We start from the raw sequence: 20,923 nt of genomic DNA, 5'->3' as shown, positions 1-20,923 counted from the left end.
AGGTATTTCTGTCTCTACTTCCTTGTCACTACTAAATGGTTGCTGCATTTGAATGCTGATCTCGTGCATTGCCTCAAACCCCTTCAAGTCGTCAGTCCTAAGCTCCTCCTTGTGTTTGCTTTAACGAATTTCTTGTTTTAATAATAATAATCGCAATTTTTCATTGATTGCGACCATATTCCTTGGCAATATTAATAATGCAAGCACCTTCTTCCTATTCATTTATGACCTCCAACTTTGTTGTCATAAAAATCATTTTTCCTTCGTCTTGTAACGTTTGTATCAGTCTCAAATTCCATAGCAAACGGGTTAAATATAGATACTTGTAGTTACATACGTATGCTTAATAAAAGTTTATAGTAGAGCTGCACAATGATCGCGTTAATTAAACAATTAACGTGACTAATAAAAATAAACGATCAACTGAGTTGAGCCAATTAATCTTCAATTAAAACGCAACCGAGGTGATGATCTTGTTGTGGTTCCATACGTTAGTAATACTACCGTAGCAGGTTACTACCATTTAATTTACTAACAAATAAATAATATGACAAGCAACACTTTCTTACCAATAAATTAAACTACAATTATTTTGCACTCAACTATGAAAATACAGTGAGTCGCTAACATTAAACTTGTTTATACAATACAATGCACATGCGCCGTGCTGATCTAGTTGTAAACGGCCATGTTGTTAGTCGTTTGAACATGTTTCTAAGTAATAGCAACAAAAGTGACTTCAGTATTATTTAATATCTTACAGTTTATTTTTGTTTATTTTTAAAAACTTTCCTAAGTAAATTATACATGTATTTTCATTTTCAAAAAAATTGCAATCATATTTCAGCTTCAGAATATTAGTAATATAAGATTGACACTTTATTGAAACATGAAAGCAGAAAAATGTCTTCCACCCTAGGTAGCGCATTTCTGTAAGTTGTTGGAAGCGTAAACAAGAAAGCGAAATGCAGTATATCCCAGGAAGAATTTGCTTACCACCACAGCACATCATCATTAAGATATATTTTAACTAATTCTCATCCTACCGCGCAGAAATCATCACCAGCTGTCGCAGACATTAACTAATACTACTGACTACCGGCACTACTGTACCCTGTGAGCGGCTATTCTCTAAAGCTAGCAATATTGTATGTAGGGCGAGGACATCTCTTTATTCAGATAATGTGAATAAACTATGCTGCCTCAACTCTTGCCTGACTTAATTATAGACTTTCATAGACAGTTTTCGTACTCATAATAATTATTACATTGTAACTTAGGCCTATGTACATTGTACATAACATGTACTGCTGCTAACATTTGTTTAAAATATAATTAATCTATATGTAGCTGTATTATATGTTTTTGAATATGCAGGTTTTTGCTAGATTAATACTAAGATTAATCGAAGATTAACTGGTTCAGACCAGTTATTAATCGCGATCAATTTTTATAATCGTTGTGCAGCTCTAGTTTATAGTAAAGTGGAATATAACGCTAAAAACGAATATTTGCTCTTCCTTACGCACTTTTTACAAAAATTCCCACGTGGATTGCCGACCTGAGAGAAGTTGATCATCGTGTCTCTTCTGAACGTTGGGAAAATCTTTTCGGCGAACCGCATTTCGGAGTCTTTATTATTTCGACGTACATAATAAGCGCACCGTCTGGCAAATTTGAAATCGGGCAAAAATTTTCTTAAATTCGTATAGTGAAATAAATTTCATATAATGAGGTGAAAATCTCACTGTGTTCAACTTCGTAAGGTGAAAAAATCGTATATCAGGGTAATCGTATCTTGAGGGTGCACTGTACATGTATGTAGCCGATGCACAATGTAGTTAGGAGTTGTCAGTATATAAAAACAGGAGCACACAAATCTAATTTTGTTACAACTTGATTTGAGATTATAAATGATAGTATATATTGATGATAATATAGCAAGTATCTGCTAATGGCTATCATTCAATGTAAGGAGTTACTTGATATGTGGTGGTTATGAATGAAAAAGACTCCACTATTTTAAAACATGGCAACTCGTTTATTATCTCTGTGCATATTTAACCTTTTCACTGCCAACCATGTACAAATTCGGCTATCGGCCTAGTGCCAGCCTTTTCACCGAAAATTGCCGATATTGCTTCATGATATGTATACAATATTTTTTCAATTTCAAACTCTATCTAGAACATTTTTGTACCATATGTTATTTTGTCAATGTATCTATACTTTGTGCGACGATAAAGCTATGTGGAGCGATCGATCCGAAGCTAAAACAATCCTCCGCAATGTTCCTTACTCTTACAAAACTATTACTTTCACCACTATCAGAGTCACTGCTGCTACTTTAGATATCTGGGTAATCACGAAAATCTAAATTTGAATTGGCTATAACGCCATCAACATAAGTAATTACCTGTGTTCTGACTCGCACAGTACTCAGCAAAACTTACACAAAAATTGTTTGTTTTTAGGTTAGTAGTTCTCAAACAAAAGTATAAAATTTCTTCGTTATTTTAGGCTAATTTTATAAAGATATCTTCGGACAACGTTGTCAATATCATAAAAGTCCCAAAGACCGTGGGTTATGTTGTCAACGAATAATAAAATGAAGTTACTACGCGAGTTCATGAATATTCAGGAACTTGGGAAAGTCGCAAAAATGCGTCTGTGGCATTCGACCCTAAAAGACGCATAAATGCGTCTTTGGCATTGAAAGGGTTAAAGCAAAGTTCATGTTCTTAGATAAAAAGTGACGCAAATACATAATAATTGCAGAATCTACTAAAGGATACAGAATCTAACAATAGATTGTTCCGGATTTAGCTCTTTCGCTACCCAATTAATTATTTTATCAGGATGTAATTAAATATTCGTTAAAACCTAATGTTAAACAGTAAGTGTGCTGCATATGTCGGAATAACAAAGATGTCGACCTGGTATTCATCGAAATCCCTTCCACAATGCTTGAAGGAGATATAATGCTCATTCTGTCTCTCAGTTCAGCATTATTCATGTTTCAGAAATGCTTGATATTGCATGAGTTTAATAAAAATTAGTGATGAGTAAGGTGAAAATTTATTATGTATTTTAGCGTTTAATATAATATTTACTATTAACTTTAATTTGTTAGCCATGGGTTCTAAGATTAATAACAACGTTAAAGGAAGAAGCAAGAATCTTAATCATATAAGCAGATCATAACCACCAAGTGCACTAAAGTTGCTGTAGGTAACTATAGTTAATAAGGCTAACATATTGTTTTATTACTAATTTTTAATATGTATGGTATGTATATAAAATTACGATTATTACATTACGATTATGAAATCACGGACAAACACTGGCATGCATATATATATATATATATACATCCATTCACAGAGACACCATCATGAAGGTTTTTGGGTATAACAAGACATTGTCCTTGAGAGAAATGGCTTTCTGTTACAATAGAATTTAAACTTGACCAAAATACTTTGAACACGTCCCTTTATCAATTAAATACACGCCCCTTTTATCAATTAAATCTCTTGTGTCAATCAGGAGAAAAACAGTATAACAGTCAAAATGATGTAGCGACAGTAAAGAATGTGTGACCAATAAAAGTGCAAGTATTCAAACGGTTGAGCTTTTGATTGGTCAGGCATTTGTCTCAGTTGTTGCCACATCGTTAGAATGTTAATAAATAATTATAGCTGAAGTTCTCTTTGTTGGAATGAAACTAATAGTACTTATAACTGTTGAGCTTTATTTATCACCGATAAACTAATTTCTATGTTTTTATGAATTGCCAAAGGTATGCTGCGAGATGCCAGGGAACCAAGTGACAACGACTCCAGTGCCTCTAATCTACAGCACACCGAGTGACCAGCATGGGGTTCCTGTTTCCTCTACCAAAAATACCAATCCAATCACTGCTACGCATATAGCCTTCATAGCTAGTCCTGTGGTAACACCTCAAGGCACTGACTCTGTGGCAGCAGCTAGTCCAGGAAACACTAAGCCTCGCGCTGCCATTCGGCAGCTTTTACTTTCTCCCAAACAGCCGAGCTTATAGATTGTGCACTGCATTTATTAGACTTGATGACCATGTGACCTATTTTGACTATTTTCTCTCACTAGGCTCTCACTGTGTTTTTGATAGAAGAAATGATTGAGTGTTACTGGCTTTAGTGTAGGTAAACTGTTTGTAAATTTTGGCCATTTTTTTCATATTTGTGATTTTTTATGAAACAATGAAAATTCAGTGTGTATCTGTGTAGTGGTGTAAGTCATAGTTTTTCATCCATTATTACATAATGCTAACCAACAGTTTGAAAAACTGGTTCTTTATGTTGGTTTGTGTGATATTTGTCACTGAGGAATATTTTTGCTATGGTTTGCGGGTCTATGATTTTGTTGATTTATGCAGATTTTGTATATTCCCGAAGTTGTATATATTTACACTGATTGATTGGAAAGTACTCTACTAATTTGAGAATCATTATTTTCAGGTTGAATTCAAAATTAGCTTATCAAAATTTCGATATTTCAGCAGTTTCTCGTTTAGTGAGTTCTATTTGTAGCATTGGTAAGGCATACACGGAAATCATGTGGCTAGGATTTCCAAACGACCACATTGTTAGCAGTTTTCTTCATCAGGGTTTGTCTCCCCGACACTCAAAATAGCATCGTTCAATTTGTGTCATCAGAGCCATCGAGTGTAGCTCGATGGCTCTGATGACACTGTGGTCATCAGAGCCATCGAGTCATCTATGTAAGAGCGTAGAGCCATCGAGTGTAGCTCGATGGCTCTACGCTCTTACACTCGATGGCTCTGTGTGTCATGACCATTGTTGCAGTTTACACCAACAGTGCACGGGGAAAACTGAGTACATTACCAAAGGCTATGTTTAGCGGGTAAAATTTCACGATTTACTGCAGCTCAGTCCTGGGTTTTTAGGAACTCGGTCTCATGGACTGTAAAACGACATGGGATATTAAAGTTGCCTTAAATGGAATAATTGTGCTATATTTTTGATAAAAAAACTAAGGCAGCAATATCAAAAAATAAATAGCCACGTCATTTATAACATTGCTCTCTGTATTATAAATTAAAATGAGAGCGGTAGCTCCTGAAATGCTAGTAGTTGGAATAATGTTGTTAAACGTGGTTTAGGAGAAATTTTGTGATGCATAACTAATTCGAATTCACACATACAACAGTGTTGAATTTGCTTTGTCAGCTTATTCTATTTTGACTGTGTTTATTTTGTGCACTTTTGCTTGTGGGGAACTAGTGGATTATTACTGGTTCAGGTACTAGTGAAGGTGTCAAGCTATTGTAAGCAATACTGATATTTACCGGTAAAAGTTACTTTTGTATTATATAAGTCAAACAATTAAATACACAACTAACAAAATTCTATAACAATATTAACGACAAAAGGTTAGAATAGCCAATGAAAGTTACACCCTTACACGAACGGTCGTCCATGTTTGTTTGCTCAGTCTCGTACGGCTGTGATTTTCGACAATCAAACGAGAGTCGTGACAGTCCATAGGTAGAAAGTTGCGGCAGTTGAGAGTGATGTAGAAGAGGCTCAGCTGATGAAGGAGAATGAGGTTCTATAGCAGGCCTGTATTCCCTAGTTGCAAGTTGGGACAGCAAATGTTAGGCGACTAGTTGTGAACACCTGGGGGTTTGGGTGTAAGCCCCTCAACGGGGTTCGGGCAACGCCCCAATCTGGACTTTTTAAACATTAACAACTCTAAAATTATGCATAAATGCAATCATTGGCAACCATCAAAATCTACATAGATACAGTCAAACATGGATAACTCGAACTTCACGGGACCGAGCAAAAGTGTTCGAATTATCAGAGCGTTCAAGTTATCAGAGCACTGTCACAAGTCCATATATTTACTTATTTATTAGTAGATACATGTACATATACCAACTATAATATAAATCAAAAGCACAAATGGCTTGTTTCAAATTAAATGCTTCTAATGTAAAGTTTAAAACGTTTTTATGAAAAAGTATAGAGATTTTTCTATCACTTGAGATTGGTTTGTTGTTTGAGGTGATGTTATTGCCAGGACGTTTTTCAGATTGACATTGGCAAAACTTGATCGTTGTTGAAATGCTCAAAAGAAAAGACATTTTTTTCTTTTGGGGTTTTACCCACGATCAATTTTGCCGTTTTTTCTTGAAGTTTATGCAAAGATTACCTTACTTTACCTGGGATTCGTTAAGAGCAACACTCCGAGGCAGTTCAATTAGAATTTTTATGAGGTTTTACGGTACATTCTATATCACTCACGCTTTTTTAATAAATACTTATTGAATGTACACACGTATTCTGTGTTTAGGTCAAACGATGAATAGTTTTTTGTAGCTCAGACAACGTATATGTTTAATTACAACAATTTTTAAAACATTCAACATTCCGACGTTGATTCAACACGGAATCAACGTCGGAAAACTATTCATCACGGGCTAGCCGGGTCACGCACTCAAGGATTTTCGCCACGCACATACAAAACAAAAACAACATGCGATTTTTGTTTTGTATGTGCGTGGCGAAAATCCTTGCGCGCGTGACCAGGCTAGCCCGTGCCATTCATCGTATAGCAGTATAAATCAAATTTCACCAAACCTTTAGAAAAGCCGTTGACAAAAATATTCTGCCGATGGTGGTAATAACGACGCTTATGAATTACGAAAAGATGAAGTTTACCTCTATGGCTTTGAATAAAGTGATTTTCTAAAGCGATAACAACCGTTTCGGTAGCCGTTGGGCAAAAAACAGTTCGAATTAACAGTGTTGAGTTCGAGTTATCTATAGCAATTTATCATTACGTGAGAACGGACCAAAGAAAATGTTCGAATTAACCATGTGTTCGAGCTATCCGTGGACGAGTTATCCATGTTTGACTGTATATTGTTTACGGTTCATGGTAGGCAAATCTTTTTCTTTATTCAACGAACGATATAAAACTCATGACACTACAGGTTTCTGTAAGGGACATTGACAGAACAAGAGCTATTACTTTTATATTTTAACAGCTCTTGTTCTGTCAATGTTAACTGATTCTTTATCTATTTCAACATCTTTCTATATGTGTAATGTTAGATGATTATTTAGACGAGCCTGCCCCATAGTGCTCCTCGTCGATGTTTTGATTCGACATTGATTAAGTTTTATATAATAAAGAAAATGTAAGTTTGGGGGTCTTTTTTACACCCCCATTATAAGCAATAAGGTTCAGTTTCCAAGTCTTAACAAAGTCTCACAAGATTACTCATTTGGTGAGATCTCACGGAAACAAAATAAAATGCTATATGCTAGTAAATTAGCTGTTTAAAGTTCTAAGTGAATGAACTCAGACTACAATTCTTAGTACATAGCTGCTGAAAATCACTAAAAAGTTGGGGTGGCTCAGCTCAATTAAGAGCTGGATTGAATATGGCTCAGGCCTGTATTCAATCCAGCGAATACGGGCCTGCTCTATAGGTGGGGTAGAAAGAGGCTCCTCAGTAGGCAGAAGGGAGAGAACCTAAGCAGGCCCTCGGGAAAGAGAAGGAGCTTTGCAGACCCTTGGGAAAGAGAGGCTAAGTCATTGGAGTCGTTCTCTTTCATAGATGTCTAGGATGTGGGAAGGTTAGCCTGTGGCAGTAAGTTGAGTCTTAAGGTTCAATGCTTTACGTCGGATGTGCGAGGATATCTTGTTGCATAAGTCTGCAGCTGGTGGGCGTGATGTAGACATGTAGGGTGGAGCTCCTGACTCCTTCCTTGTAACTAGGTTGTGTCTGACAGAGAAAGACAGATCTGTATACGTGTAATCATTTGATTCGTCTCCAATGTTTCTTTGGTGATTTTCTGATGGTGGTTGGTAGATTTAATTGCTTCCACACCCCTTTGGCGGTTTCTCTAGCTGGTGTTGACGCAATTTCTGTGATTGATCTCTCCAATTTTAGAGTTTCTAATTTGCTTTTGACGGTTTCTAATTATTGGATCTTGATGTCTTTGGGCGTCTTGCTGCTTGTACATATTATATGCCTATCTTGTGGTAGGGCTGCATTGCCAGTTGGTATGTTATTTTCGTGATATTTCCATATGACAATGGAACTTTTTGACTTGTATTTTGAAGTTTTCAGATAACCACTTATTTTTCGTAAGAGCATATCAAGGATGAAATGTTTCGCTTTGTTTTGAAGTGAAAAAGTGCTGTCCTATGGTCTTGCTGCATAAACATGTTATTGGTGTGCATGTGTTTATGCATAGGCAAAGTGTGATAGTTTCGCGTAAGAATAAACTTTGACAGTTTTAGTAATAATGAGCTATGCATGTGTACTTAACACTCGTGGTCTAACAGTACAGAAATCATAGCTCACTTTGTACGTATTCTACAATAAACTATACAACGGCTATCCACAAGACACTAGTGGATTATGTAAAACAGAGGCTATTGGCAACGAAAGACACAGGGAGAGGCATGCGTAGAAAGGGTTTAAGGAGAAATGTTGGAGCGAGATACTTACCAAAGAGATACAGCACGGACACCTAGATATTTGTACGATGAGTTATCATCTTTACAGATTAGTCGTTCCTGCGCAGAGTCTATTGATGATCAGTAGTAGTCTAACGTTGGAGGATTAGTGAACATACATTTACAAAAAAGGATCAGTGGTAAAGATGAGTAACATTAAGCCGCCTAAAACTCACCGGTTTACCTGTTTAAAGTTTTAGGAGTTGATTTGTTTTTTTTATTGAAGGTGCTGATTATCTGTTGGCAGTTCATTATATCACCAAATGGCTGATTGTGAATCTATTGGAAAACGGCACGAGTAGTTTGACAATCATCGAAGTTCTTGCTGAGGTGTTCAGTGACTTTGGTCTACGGGAAAAAACTTTTTTCAGATGATGGACTGCCATTGGCGAGTGCTGAGTTCAGGCGGCTCTGTAACTCTAAGGGACTCTGACACACCAACAGCTCACCTTAGCATGTGGCAGCTAATGACCAGGCAGAAAGAACTGCAGGAGTGGTCAAATCTATGATGAAATGTTGTGCTTAAAAGAGGGTAAAGAGTGGTCGATTGGATTGACATCCATGGGCAATACACCTATAGCTGATAAGCTGCTGTCACCTGTTGAGATGCTTCAAGGTAGGACTTTGAATGATGCGCGTCCAGCTACAGTAAGTATCTAGTCAGAGGGTATGACTTAGTTGTGGTCAGGCGCTTGTTAGGTGACCATCAGGGTAAAATTCAGTTCTATCATGATGCTCATAGTAGATCAGAGAAGAAACTTTTGATTGAGGGCCAGTTTTATTATTCTGAGACTGCTAGAGGTGATCAGATTTCGATGCATGTCTCAGACCTTGACAGTGATAGGTCATATTTGATATCCATTGGTTGTTGTCATGCATTCCGTTGTAACAGACAAGACACTAGGCTTAGTGAGATAGTTTAAAGAGGAGCAAGTCTGTGATGACTATTCAAAGCCGAGGGCAGACATATCCCCTGATAGGGAAACGCAAATTAAGCCACAGGTTGTGGATGTGCAAATCTCAGATGGATTGGGTATTAACAATGATGGGCTTTCTCCGCCGTGTTCAATGTCCGATACATTGGAGGGTGAGATTGTTACCAAACGCCCTAGGCGCGTTAGACGGCTACCATTACGTTTCAATGATTATGATATGACCTAGCTGGTCAAATGGCCCTAGATATCGAGGTATATCACAGGTTTCAAATTATTTTTAGTGTTTTATCTTTAGAAATTATTTAGTTTAGCAAGAGGTTCATGTTTCAAAATGTTTGTTCTTAGTTTGTCTTACAACATTGTGATGAGGTGTTGTTATCTTTTTCTTATGCAAATGTTTTGTTTTGACCCATTACTTTGGGATATATTTGTTCAATAGAGATAATAAGTGCTTTATTTTTATTTGTTTTTGAGAAGACGGAGATGTAATAGTCTTGCTTAAGAATAAACTATGGCAGCTTTGGCAGTATTATGCCACACATGCGTACTTGACACTTGTGGTCTAGCAGTAGTGAAATCATTAATCACCATGCAACAGCTATCTACATGTACAAGTTATTACACAGAGTGTAACAAAGATTTGTTACAAGTCTCTTTATTCTTCATTCGTCGCAACTTTTTTATCTTTTACGTCTACAGGTGGCTGTAGTTTTATGTTTGCACAATACGAATAGCACGCTGTCAATGCAGTTATTAGCACAGCCATTAGATTTTAATTTAAGACTCAAACTTTTCTCATTTTCAAAGTGAAACATTCTTTTTGACATTTGTTGTCATATCAGCTGAGGTTTCAGAGAACTGTCTAGCTGATTTATTATTTAAGCCACACTAAATCTTTGATCACATAAATTTGTTTACAGCAGGACTAATTACCTCATATTTGTCAATTATTTTGTGTCTTGCATAATATCATAACTACAAATATTTACAACAAACCAAGTTTTCCTCATCTAATTATTTAAAGCATGTGATTATCGCAAAGTAATGCTGAGTTTTTTGTAAATTAAGCAACATTTTAGAGTCACTATATTCCAAATGTTTATATTTAACATTTTATGTTTCGTGTTAGTAAATATACATTTTAGTTAAATGTTAATGAATTTATTTGTAATATGTGTAATTACCCTTTCTTTTATCTCCCGAGATCTCTGTAGCTGCAGTGCTCTTCTGTTTATCAGTATAAAAGTTTCTCCCCGAAATTGTGTCTTCTGATACAGAGCATGACAAAAGTAATCGCCACTTCCTAATGCTAATATGTATAATGTTTCTTAAACAATTCTATCCTGGTCCTGATGATCATTTGAAACTTTAAGCTGACTCGTGACAGAAACTTGTTGTATTTACTCTCAAGTATGTCAAGTGTGCTGAATTACAAAAAAGAAAAAGCAAGAACTGATGAACCTTTTTTGGAATTATATCCCATTTCTATCATGCTGCGCTATATTGACTGTAATAGCTAAAAACTTTTAAAATCCTTTTTCAGACAGCGTCAAGATGAGCACATCTTTGGCAGGAAAAGCAGCACTAATAACAGGTAGGCTCACTTGGATGTTTGTGAGAGAAAGTCAAGTAATAGTGACGGCGTATCATGCTCATCTGTTGTATCTCGGTTCTACTGTATTTGCGTAACTGACAGCAAAAAATTGCTGTATGAGAAACACAGGATTTGTAAAAATGAACCCCCAAAGCATTTTGTTGGACGCTGAAGTTTTTAGTAGTTGGTTCAAGTAGCTAGCCAAGATTACGCATTCAAATCAGCCCATCCTTGGCAAGTTTAACGATTTCAAAGGGGAAAAAATCGGTAAACTGAAGTTTTCTGTCTCTAATGGATGCCATCTATGAAGATAGGTTTTTAATTAAACTTTCAACTAGTACTGTTAAGCACCTGTGATATATCTTAAGGACTATATTCTAATACAATAATCCCTTATTTCTCACAGTTATTTGGCACCTTCACCCTCCATGAAAAATTAAAATTCACGAATTGAGTAAAAACCAATAAACTTATATCTAACGAAGTCACTTTTTCATCAATTGTAACCATTTTTTCTTTTTCTTATGTACATTAAATAATTTTGATTGTTAAAGTCATTTAAAGGTGTCGTGAAAGGTGTCACAAACGCTTTGCACTTTTACAAAATGTAACAGAAAAACAGGGAACCATGACGACTGCTGTCATAATGATGCTAGCGGAGTTATTTCACTAAACAAGGCTGAGAAAGATTCATGTATTTTGTCAATTCTTGTTTTTTTATTATTTTCAACTTGTTTATTAAAAGTTATTTTTTAACCCGTAAAGTACTGAAACCATGAAAGCTGATCCGCAAAGTAGCAAGGAATCACTATAGTACTTTGTTGTTGACCCTCTATTAACTAATGTTGACTACTGTGGACATTCGCTCTGACCCTGATTCTCAGCAACTAATCTGTTCCTGCGCCTACAGATCCTCAAATAATTTCCTTTTGTATTTTTAACAAGCGTCGGGAAATTTTCTGAAGCGCTAGGAGTTTTTTATGCCAGTTAGTTGGATGTGGAGCGTCCTCGAACATCCTCACACAATTGAATTGCCAGACCACAGAAAGCTTAGAAGCACATTTGTGCCAGACAATCTATTTGGTAGTTTACAATCTCAATTCCAGTTTTGAGTGAAATGTCATGTGTCCGATAGGATAGAAGGTGGTAGCTATTGCGTCTGCATTAATATAATTGATCTATAGCATGCAGTGATTGTTGTTCATTGATAACGCATTTGCGATTTGTTATTCACTCGCATTTGGCTCCATATAATTGCTTTAATGAAATGTGTATATTGTAGTACATTATGATGATTGGCTGCTTTATAATGGATTTTATTGCTTGAAAATAAAAACATTGGATAGGAAAATTTTATGTAAATAAAATGCAAGACTCTCGCTATTGCCTCATTGTTAGTAAATAAAATTACTACTGTCAAATAAAAGTGCATCAAGCCACTTTGAAACATTGTAAGACGATCATACCACTTGATTATTTTGATCAACGTTGCGGGTTTGTCACCAGGGGCTAGCTCGGGTATAGGTCGAGCAACAGCAATACTCTTCTCTCGATTGGGAGCCAATCTTATGCTGACGGGACGTAATGAGGCTGCCCTCAAAGAAACCGCCGACTTATGCCATTCCAATGCCCAGCTGGACACTGTGTCTGGAGACGTGGCTCAACCTTCAGATGTCGAGAATATCATCAACTGTGCCATTCGCAGGCTTGATAAGCTCGATATTTTGGTGAGTTAAAGTTGAAAAGAAGATTTTGGTCTCTTTGGTTGGTTTATTTCTTAGAGTTACCTTTTATACCTGTAAAACTGTAACATATGTGATTGGATTTATCTCCCCTTTGTTAGGCTATCCAGTATTTTAAACTGTTCTAAACTGGAATGTGTTTGTCGTGATTTTGTTGTTGGTTGAGACACATTCTGATGTTAAAAATGTTAACTATTAAATTTTAAATTTTTGTTAAACTTCGGTATATGTAACTTTAAAAGTTTACACAGCTTTAGTACGATAAAGAAAGTTGCACGGCTCTCATGTCTACATCACAAGTGATGGTAACATTTCAGCATTTTATTTGCAGTGTTTTTGTTATTATTAGTTTACTATATGAATTGTGTTTACATTTGTGTTGCTGACTTTGGCTAACACAAATATTAGGATGTGCTGCCATAGCTAGTCATCAAAAGCATCTTTGTCAGATTAGTTTGGTCACTGCTGAATAACTTGAAAAAAAATACTCATAAGTGCAAAAAACAAATTTTTTCTAGGCTAGGAATTCCTTAAAAATGTTTCAAGCACCAAGTAAGAGTCACAGATAAGATAGTCGGGAATAAAGTATACAAGATATTTCAAATTCTGTCTTTTAAAAAGTTCAAGTTCAAAACATACAAGACGGAATATCATATTAACGAGTTATCGATGTGCTCATCCGATCATTTAATCATTGACTGGGAAATGTGTTACAGCTAACCAATGACATCAGGTTATTCGTTCCTGCTTATTAATGCTTTTTGAATTGTTATAAACTGACTATCATGGCCACATTTGCTGAGCAAAAGATTGTTAGAAAATGACCCGACACCTGAGTAATAATTATGACTATATAAATAGGGTGTCAGAGATGATTCGAAGGCTAGTGGGTTCTTGACAGCAAGTTACTGTGAAAATAGTTCATATTGCAAACATAATGAGTTGATGATGTGCATTGTCATTGGTTTTTGTTGCATCTTTATATTCTAAGTGTCTGGGAAGGTAGGCTACAAAAATGGCATTAATTGTGTAATAATGTGTTGAAATATTATTGTATTTTTTGTCAAGCTTTTTATAGCTTATTTTTAGTGTAATGTAATTATAGCTTACTGGTTTATGTGGCTTTTTTTGCTATTCTAGCTTGGCTTGCTAGCTGTTGATAATACTTGTTATGGTGTGATTAAAAGGTTGGACACTCCTGTTGTAACTGTCATATTGAACTGATATGAGAAATGTACTGTTTCAACGTTCGTTATAGTAATTTATGTTTCAGCTATAAAACATAAACAAACAACATAATGTACATGGATTAGTCACAAAAAATCATGAAATTGTAATGGCTGCAATGTTATAGGTAAACAATGCTGGTATCCTTGAGAAAGGAAGCATAGAAGACACATCATTGACTCAGTATGACAGAGTTATGGCAACTAATGTCAGGTGAGTGGACAGTATGACAAAGCTTCTATGGCAATTAAAGTCAAGTGAGTGGTCTCAGTATGACAATGGTTATGGCACTTAAATTATGGTGAGCGGATTTAATATGCCATGGTTATGGCAACCATGAGGGGAGTGAGTGGTGAGTGGACTGGGTATGACAGGGTTTTGGCAACCCGTGTCAGGTGAGTGACCTCACTGTGACATGGTTATGGCAAACAAATTCTGATGAGTGGACTCGGTATAACTGGGTTATGACAACCGATGTCAGGTGAGTGTACTCGGTATGACATGGCTATGACAGCCAATGTCAGGTGAGTGAACTCGGTATGACATGGTTATGACAACTAATGGCATGTGAGTGGTTGAGCTGACTAATAGTAGTTTATCTTTAGTCAATAGCCAGCTTCGTTTTTCAGTTATTGGTCCAGTTTTCGTATTTTTATTATTTATTGCTTGCAACACAGTTTAGGTTTGCAGAGATATTTGATAAAGAAATATTTATGCTTGAAGATTTTTCATCACAAAAGTTTTTTTTGCAAACACCAGCATTGTTTGGTTGAGTTAAAAAACTTGACTTTTGATCAGCGCATCCCTTTTAAACTTTGGTTTTCCGTCTCTTGTGATGGATGGTCCATATCAGCTTCTATCAACATATATACTCAACTAGCTGAATTCCCTGTGTTGCACTGGTAATAAAAAACAGCCTATTAACTTATAAACATTAAATTACCTATATCACCTTTACACTACATTACCTGCAACTGTTTATAAGCCATTTTTATTACCCGTGCAACTTCGGGTATTTCTCTGGTCAGGCCAGCTGGTAACTGCTACGCGTGACGCAATGTCATTATGCGTATTCTAACCAATGTAATGAATATTTTCACTATTGGTAATTGCTCTGTTCAGCTGGATATCTAGTCGACTGGAAAAGCTAGCCGCCTGCAGAACTGGCCGTTCAAAACCTCTATGAAATAGATTTTTCATTCCCAAAACTTTATTACTATAACTTGACAGACAAACAAACACTGAAATGTACATAGATTGATGAGGATAACAACTTAGTTGTGTGATCTCATAGATACAAGGCCAGAGATAGTCCTCCAGGAGCTCACACTAATCAAACCTTGAACTCCCATAATTTTCGTATCAATCGTTGGCTTTAAATTGCAGGTCTATTTACCACCTCACTATGCTGGCTGTTCCCTACCTCATCCAGAGCAAGGGTAGCATAGTAAATGTGTCAAGTGTAAATGGTCTCCGCTCCTTCCCTGGAGTCCTAGCATATAACCTCTCTAAAGCTGCAGTAGACCAGTTCACTAGATGTGTAGCTCTTGGTAAGACAGTCTGACAGTCTCCTTCATGTGTCTTAATAGTTGGTCTTATTTGGGCACTAGGAAGTAGTATTTAATTAATAGTTTATTACCTATTAATTTATATGAATTAATAGTTGATTAGCTATTAATTTAATTGATAGTTAATTTTTATTGAGGCAGCGATTTCATGCAGTTATGGATAGATTTTTATAGTTTGGTAATATTTAACTTTCCTTTCTTTGTAAAAAAGTCTGTCTCTTTGAATATTCATCTTTTAATATGCATACGAACAAACGTCAACTTGGTAATGAAATGTTTAGTTTTTGCCATAATAAGTAATTAGTAATAAGACGAACTTTAGAACGAATGAAAAGCCCAATTTGCGAAATAATTTGTGTTGACCTTAGACTTATTTTTTGTACCCACTTCTAAAACTAAATATATTTAGAATGATTTTAGTGTGTGTTGTGCTTCAAAATGAACTACACAAAACTCAAATATCATACATTTGTTACTGTTATCTTTGGACAATTCAGAGTGGCCAGTGTTATCATCACAGCAGGCCTGTATTCACTGGTTGCAAGTTGGGGCGGTTTAAGTTAGGCGACTAGTTATGAACACCTAGGGGTGTGGATGGGGGCGGTGTAAACCCCCCAGCAGGTTTCTCTCATGTAGGGCGTCAGCCGGGCCTCTCATGTGAAATTTTAAAAAATTTTATCGGAAAGTATCAACATTTTTCTATTTTTTGAGATTTTTTTTGCTTTAGGTGATGCGACTGACGAGACGTTTTTAATTAAAATAGGCAAAACTTGACCGCAGTTAAAATGCTCAGAAAAAAGACATCTTTTTCTTTGGAGCGTTTTAACAAAGATCAATTTTGCGGATTTTATTTTAAGTTTATTTGGAGGGTTTTACGCTTTCAATGGGGGCATGGCCAAGCGGGTGTTTGGTAAAACTTGATCTTTTGCAAACCTTTATAAAAGTCGTTAACAAGAATATTGTGCCTCTGATGATGATAATAATAATGCCTAAGAACTACTAAAAGTTTATGTTTGTCTCTATGGCTTGGAATGAAGTTATATTCTACAGCGATAAAAACCGTGTCCATGGCTGTTGGGCAAATAACTTTTCAAATAAATGATGTTGACTTCAAGTTATCTGAAGCATTTTATCATTGCGTTGGAACTGACCAAACAAATCCATTCGAGTTAACCTTGTGTTTGAGATGAAATGTTACATTTTATCCGACGGCGAGTTATCCGAGTTTGACTTTACTTAGCCGTGTAAAATTCCCAAAAAGTTGGGGCGGCTCAGCCGGCCAGCCGCCCCAGGGAATATGGGCCTGCATCACAGTAGTGCAAGTTCAGTTGTACATCAATCAAACCCTTAGATTTTATTCAGTCAAGCTTATTAGGTGTATTTTCACTTTTTAGTGCTGCTATTGAAATAATTATTGTATCAAAAATCCTCACACTCAATCAAAGATCAAAGCCCAAACAATTGTTTTTAAATTCTTAATGTCATCTCCTGAAAGTGCCATGCTTATGGCTGCAGTGTTGAATTGTGATAAGAAATCATTTAGCAACAATGCTGATGATTATAATACACCAACTTTTTTAATATGATATATCTTTCTATTTGCCTTTGTACCTGGATTTTTTTGTGAATTTAGTAGGAACTTGCTTTTCACCGTGAATGCATTGGTAAGTGATGATGTTTGTCTGTTTCATAGAGTTAACCAATTTTGTGTAAGCTCTGTTTGTCTCATAACCACAGAGTTAGGAAACTCAGGAGTAAGAGTCAATGCAGTGAATCCAGGTGTGACTATAACAGAGCTGCATAGGAGAGGAGGTCTGGACGAACAGGCTTATGCTGCCTTTCTAGAACATAGCAAGACCACTCATGCCCTTGGTAAACTACCAAATACTTCATTATCTTAACTAGTACCATGGCAGTCTAGTGCCCTGTGAAAGATTGTCTGTGTAATAATTATCTACACAAGTATTCCAAATTGTAGTAGGTCAGTTAATTTGCGCATGTGGTAGAGTGGGGGTCTACCATACTGAAAGTTCTGAGTTTGATTCCCGTTAAAAGCAACCTTTTTTACAACCTTTAAGCATGGCTCCAGACAGACAGACGAACTTGGCTCTTATTATAGTAAAGGCTAGCCGAATGTCTGGTGTTGCACGGGTATTAAAAACAGCTTATAAACAGTGGCAGGTTATGTAGTTGCCACTGGCTAATTTCTAGTGCTGCACGATAAAGCGATATAATTCGATGTGACGATATATTTCAGTGGATGATTTTATATTGGGTCAGTTTTCAAATCGATATGAATATCGAAGCCGATATTTTATCGAAATATCCGCTTGTTTTATTTTGCAAAACTGAAGTTGTCCATTCTCCTTAATGTAAAGAGGGGACAACTCCGGTTTTTCAACCAATATTAACCAATATCCTCTCAAATCGTTCATGTTAAAGCCTAACACTATATATCGAAAGAAGACATCTCCAATGTTCAATGTTTTTCGATATTCGATATATTTAGAGACCAAATAATCAAATGTACATACAAAGATATCGTGCAGCACTACTAATTTCAGTAAGCTATTATCCGTATTGCTGAACTTGCTAATAAGAACCGTGAGGGCAAGCTTTAGTGACGTTGCTCGTAACGCAGAGTCACCATTCGTATTTTAACCCAGACAATGACTCAAATCGCCCAATTGCATCTCATGTAGTTTTATGGGTCAGCTTGTCACCTTGTGAATGGGAAGTTTTGAGATCAAATCTTCTACGATACGAATTTTTCATTGCTGGACAGACACTTAATGGTGATGACAGACGACGAGAAACTTTGAGATTTATATATAGATTGTAAGAAAGATTAGTTCTAATAATCATAGCTATTGCTGTGGTGTTTGTTAAAGCTAGCTTTTTATTGCAAAACTAATAGTTGTCTTTCCATAGGTTCAGAATTCTTTTTCTGAGGAAACGATGCTCAATATCAATCTCAAGGATTTATGTTAAAATATGGCATTAAAATTTGATGTATATTCTGAACTGTTGTCAAATTAGCCAAGGTTATAACATTTTGAATAAAAGATTGAAAAACAGACTTGTGAGATGTATTTCTCCGGTAGAATACTCCAAGTGGTTGCTTGGTGTTATTTAGACAAAGCGCCAAGGATCTGGTGTCAAGGTTACAGGTAGCTAACATCATGGTAGCACTTAAAACTTTACTTTTTCATTACCTGAGATCAATTAACTGTATTCATTGATTTGTAGGGAAAGTTATTGTTGAAACTGTTAACATACAATGTGCTTAACAATCAACATGCTTGCCATTTGCATCATTTATTCTGACAATCGTTTGGATACCTACACATTTAATCATGAGTTACCTGACTGCAGTTCTGCTTGATCTGCAGTGTGAGTCTGGGCCTGGTGATGCATAGGTTGGACATAGAAGGTACAGTCATACCTTGACATACAAACTTAATGCATTTTGGGACTGAGCCCGTAGGTTAATTTTTTACATATTATATAAAATAACTAACTACAATTTGATTTGTTCACTTACTGTGAAAAACCAATTAAAGGCAGGATATTACGATGGAAAAATGTGTTTTTAGTTGTTGTAATTCACTACCTATTTTTACAAAGTAACAAATACCTATCTAGTGGTTATGATCTGCAATAAATTGTAACATAATTATGTACAGAACTTTATGGAGTTCTTACCTTCAAGACAGATGTCGCGGCTAATGGCGATGTAAAAGAGACTTGACAGTAACGTATTCGGTACACTAGACTTTTGTGATGCAACGTAACAGAAACTTTGAATTTAACTTAAATGAATTTAGCTCGCTAAACACACTTGAAGCTAAGTTTTAACCTTCTGCTTAACTCCGATTTTGCCTTAATTTTAATTTTTATTATTTGTTTCCGGTTTTACGCTTTTAGCCTCACTTTCACGACAACTTTTAATCGACTTCTCTTAAACTTCTTTCAAACTGATTCCATGAGAAAGACCGGAGTGATGCTTTTTTCGATGGATGATCTCTTGCATATCTGGCCATTTAGTGGCCATTGAGAACCGGCTTGTATGCGCTTATCCCAAAGTTTTCTCGTGTCTCAAGGCATAGACCTAATAAAAATTTTCCTCATATCACGATTTTCTCGTATATTGGGGCACGATTGTGCTTGGCTCACCAGTTTCTTTACATTCACTTACTTACAAAACTGCCGTTGTGAGAAACTTTGTAACTTGCATGCTGGAAATTACTTTAAATATAGGGTCAAATTTCACAACTCTTTAAAAAATTTATATTTTGAGGTGTTTGTAAATAAAGGTTAAGCTTTATTTTACTTGTATCAAACTGGTTATGATGTCATTTCTTTTTGCTTTTAGGCAGACCAGGTAAACCTGAGGAGTCTGCCCAAGCAATAGCCTTCCTGGCATCCGACGCTGCGTCTTTCATAACAGGATGTAGCTTACCGGTAGATGGAGGAAGGCATGCTCTGTGTCCTCGATAAATAATTCCAGATAAGATGCTGTTGTTAGCTTCTACTCTCGGTGTATGACTATGAAGATGGGGATGAAACATCTACCATGTAACTAAAACATTGATATGTGAAAGTTGACTGACTGGGCAGGTGTACAGTTATGTTCTGGATTCATCGATGCATACAAACACCACTGATCTGTGAGTTTTATAGCGTAGATAGTGCTGTACACACTCAAGTTCTGGTATATTTTATTTATTTGTGGAATCAATTTTGGAATCAGAATTTGCTATGAAATACCAGCGGTGGCATAAGCCCTAAAAGCTTGGATTTGCTCCCAAAATGCATAAAATCAGCATTTAGCCTGTGCTCCTATTGTATTTAAGGCATAAATTGCATGATATATTTGTTACCAGTTGTTAAGATTGTCAAAGGAAAAAGCATAATGGTATGCGGTGAAATATAATAATGAAAGTTTACCAAGACACTACATCTATTAATAGCACCTACACCTACTACAGGTGGAGCATTTTAAGCCTTTTAGAAGTTGTCTTTTCATTGCCATGATCAGACAACTCCTTTATTTCAGATTTTGTCGCAAATTCAGCCTAATTTGCAAACAAAATAACTCATTGTTGTACAATGCTATATGCATTTAATATTCCCAAACAAGTATACACCTACAGTAAGTTGATATTTGCTCCATTTGACATATAGTTCATCGGTGAGCCTTGCCTTGTAGCAAACACTGCTGCAACGAGCTTATAAACTGGTTCCAGCAGGAATAGATTGGTTGAAAATAAACCATTTTGAGACATAGCAAGTCTATAGCTAAGGTTGTGTTGGGGT

General features: G+C 36.1%; 2 protein-coding genes across 3 annotated transcripts in view; both read left to right on the top strand.

Annotated features, from left to right (window-relative positions):
• Nucleotides 1-4,457, top strand: part of LOC137403984 (transcription factor E2F7-like) — a 34,538-nt gene extending 30,081 nt beyond the window's left edge. For both annotated transcript variants that reach the window (XM_068090136.1, XM_068090135.1), the window contains exon 15: nt 3,800-4,457. In XM_068090136.1, coding sequence (XP_067946237.1) covers nt 3,800-4,060 — 261 coding nt within the window. In that variant the 3' untranslated portion in view covers nt 4,061-4,457. The remainder of the gene's footprint in view (nt 1-3,799) is intronic.
• Nucleotides 4,458-8,965: 4,508 nt separating this feature from the next.
• LOC137405512 (uncharacterized oxidoreductase TM_0325-like) lies at nt 8,966-20,526 on the top strand. Its single transcript, XM_068091809.1, has 7 exons — nt 8,966-9,154; nt 11,017-11,067; nt 12,574-12,794; nt 14,164-14,249; nt 15,423-15,586; nt 17,342-17,476; nt 19,980-20,526. Exons 1-7 carry the CDS (start codon nt 9,052-9,054, stop codon nt 20,102-20,104), a joined length of 885 nt encoding a protein of 294 aa, XP_067947910.1. The 5' UTR covers nt 8,966-9,051; the 3' UTR covers nt 20,105-20,526.
• The last annotated feature ends 397 nt before the right edge of the window (nt 20,527-20,923 follow it).

This window comes from Watersipora subatra, chromosome 9 (genome assembly GCF_963576615.1).
Source record: "Watersipora subatra chromosome 9, tzWatSuba1.1, whole genome shotgun sequence".
Lineage (NCBI taxonomy): Eukaryota > Metazoa > Bryozoa > Gymnolaemata > Cheilostomatida > Watersiporidae > Watersipora > Watersipora subatra.
This window is presented reverse-complemented; position numbering and strand designations above follow the sequence as displayed.

What these genes read in the sequence shown, in the direction of transcription:
- LOC137405512 (XM_068091809.1), top strand. Translation starts at nt 9,052, where the DNA reads ATGTTGTGCTTAAAAGAGGGTAAAGAGTGGTCGATTGGATTGACATCC. An exon ending in ACCTGTTGAGATGCTTCAAG is followed by an intron (nt 9,155 to 11,016) that starts GTAGGACTTTGA and finishes ATCCTTTTTCAG; the next exon opens with ACAGCGTCAAGATGAGCACA. An exon ending in GTTATGGCAACTAATGTCAG is followed by an intron (nt 14,250 to 15,422) that starts GTGAGTGGACAG and finishes TTTAAATTGCAG; the next exon opens with GTCTATTTACCACCTCACTA.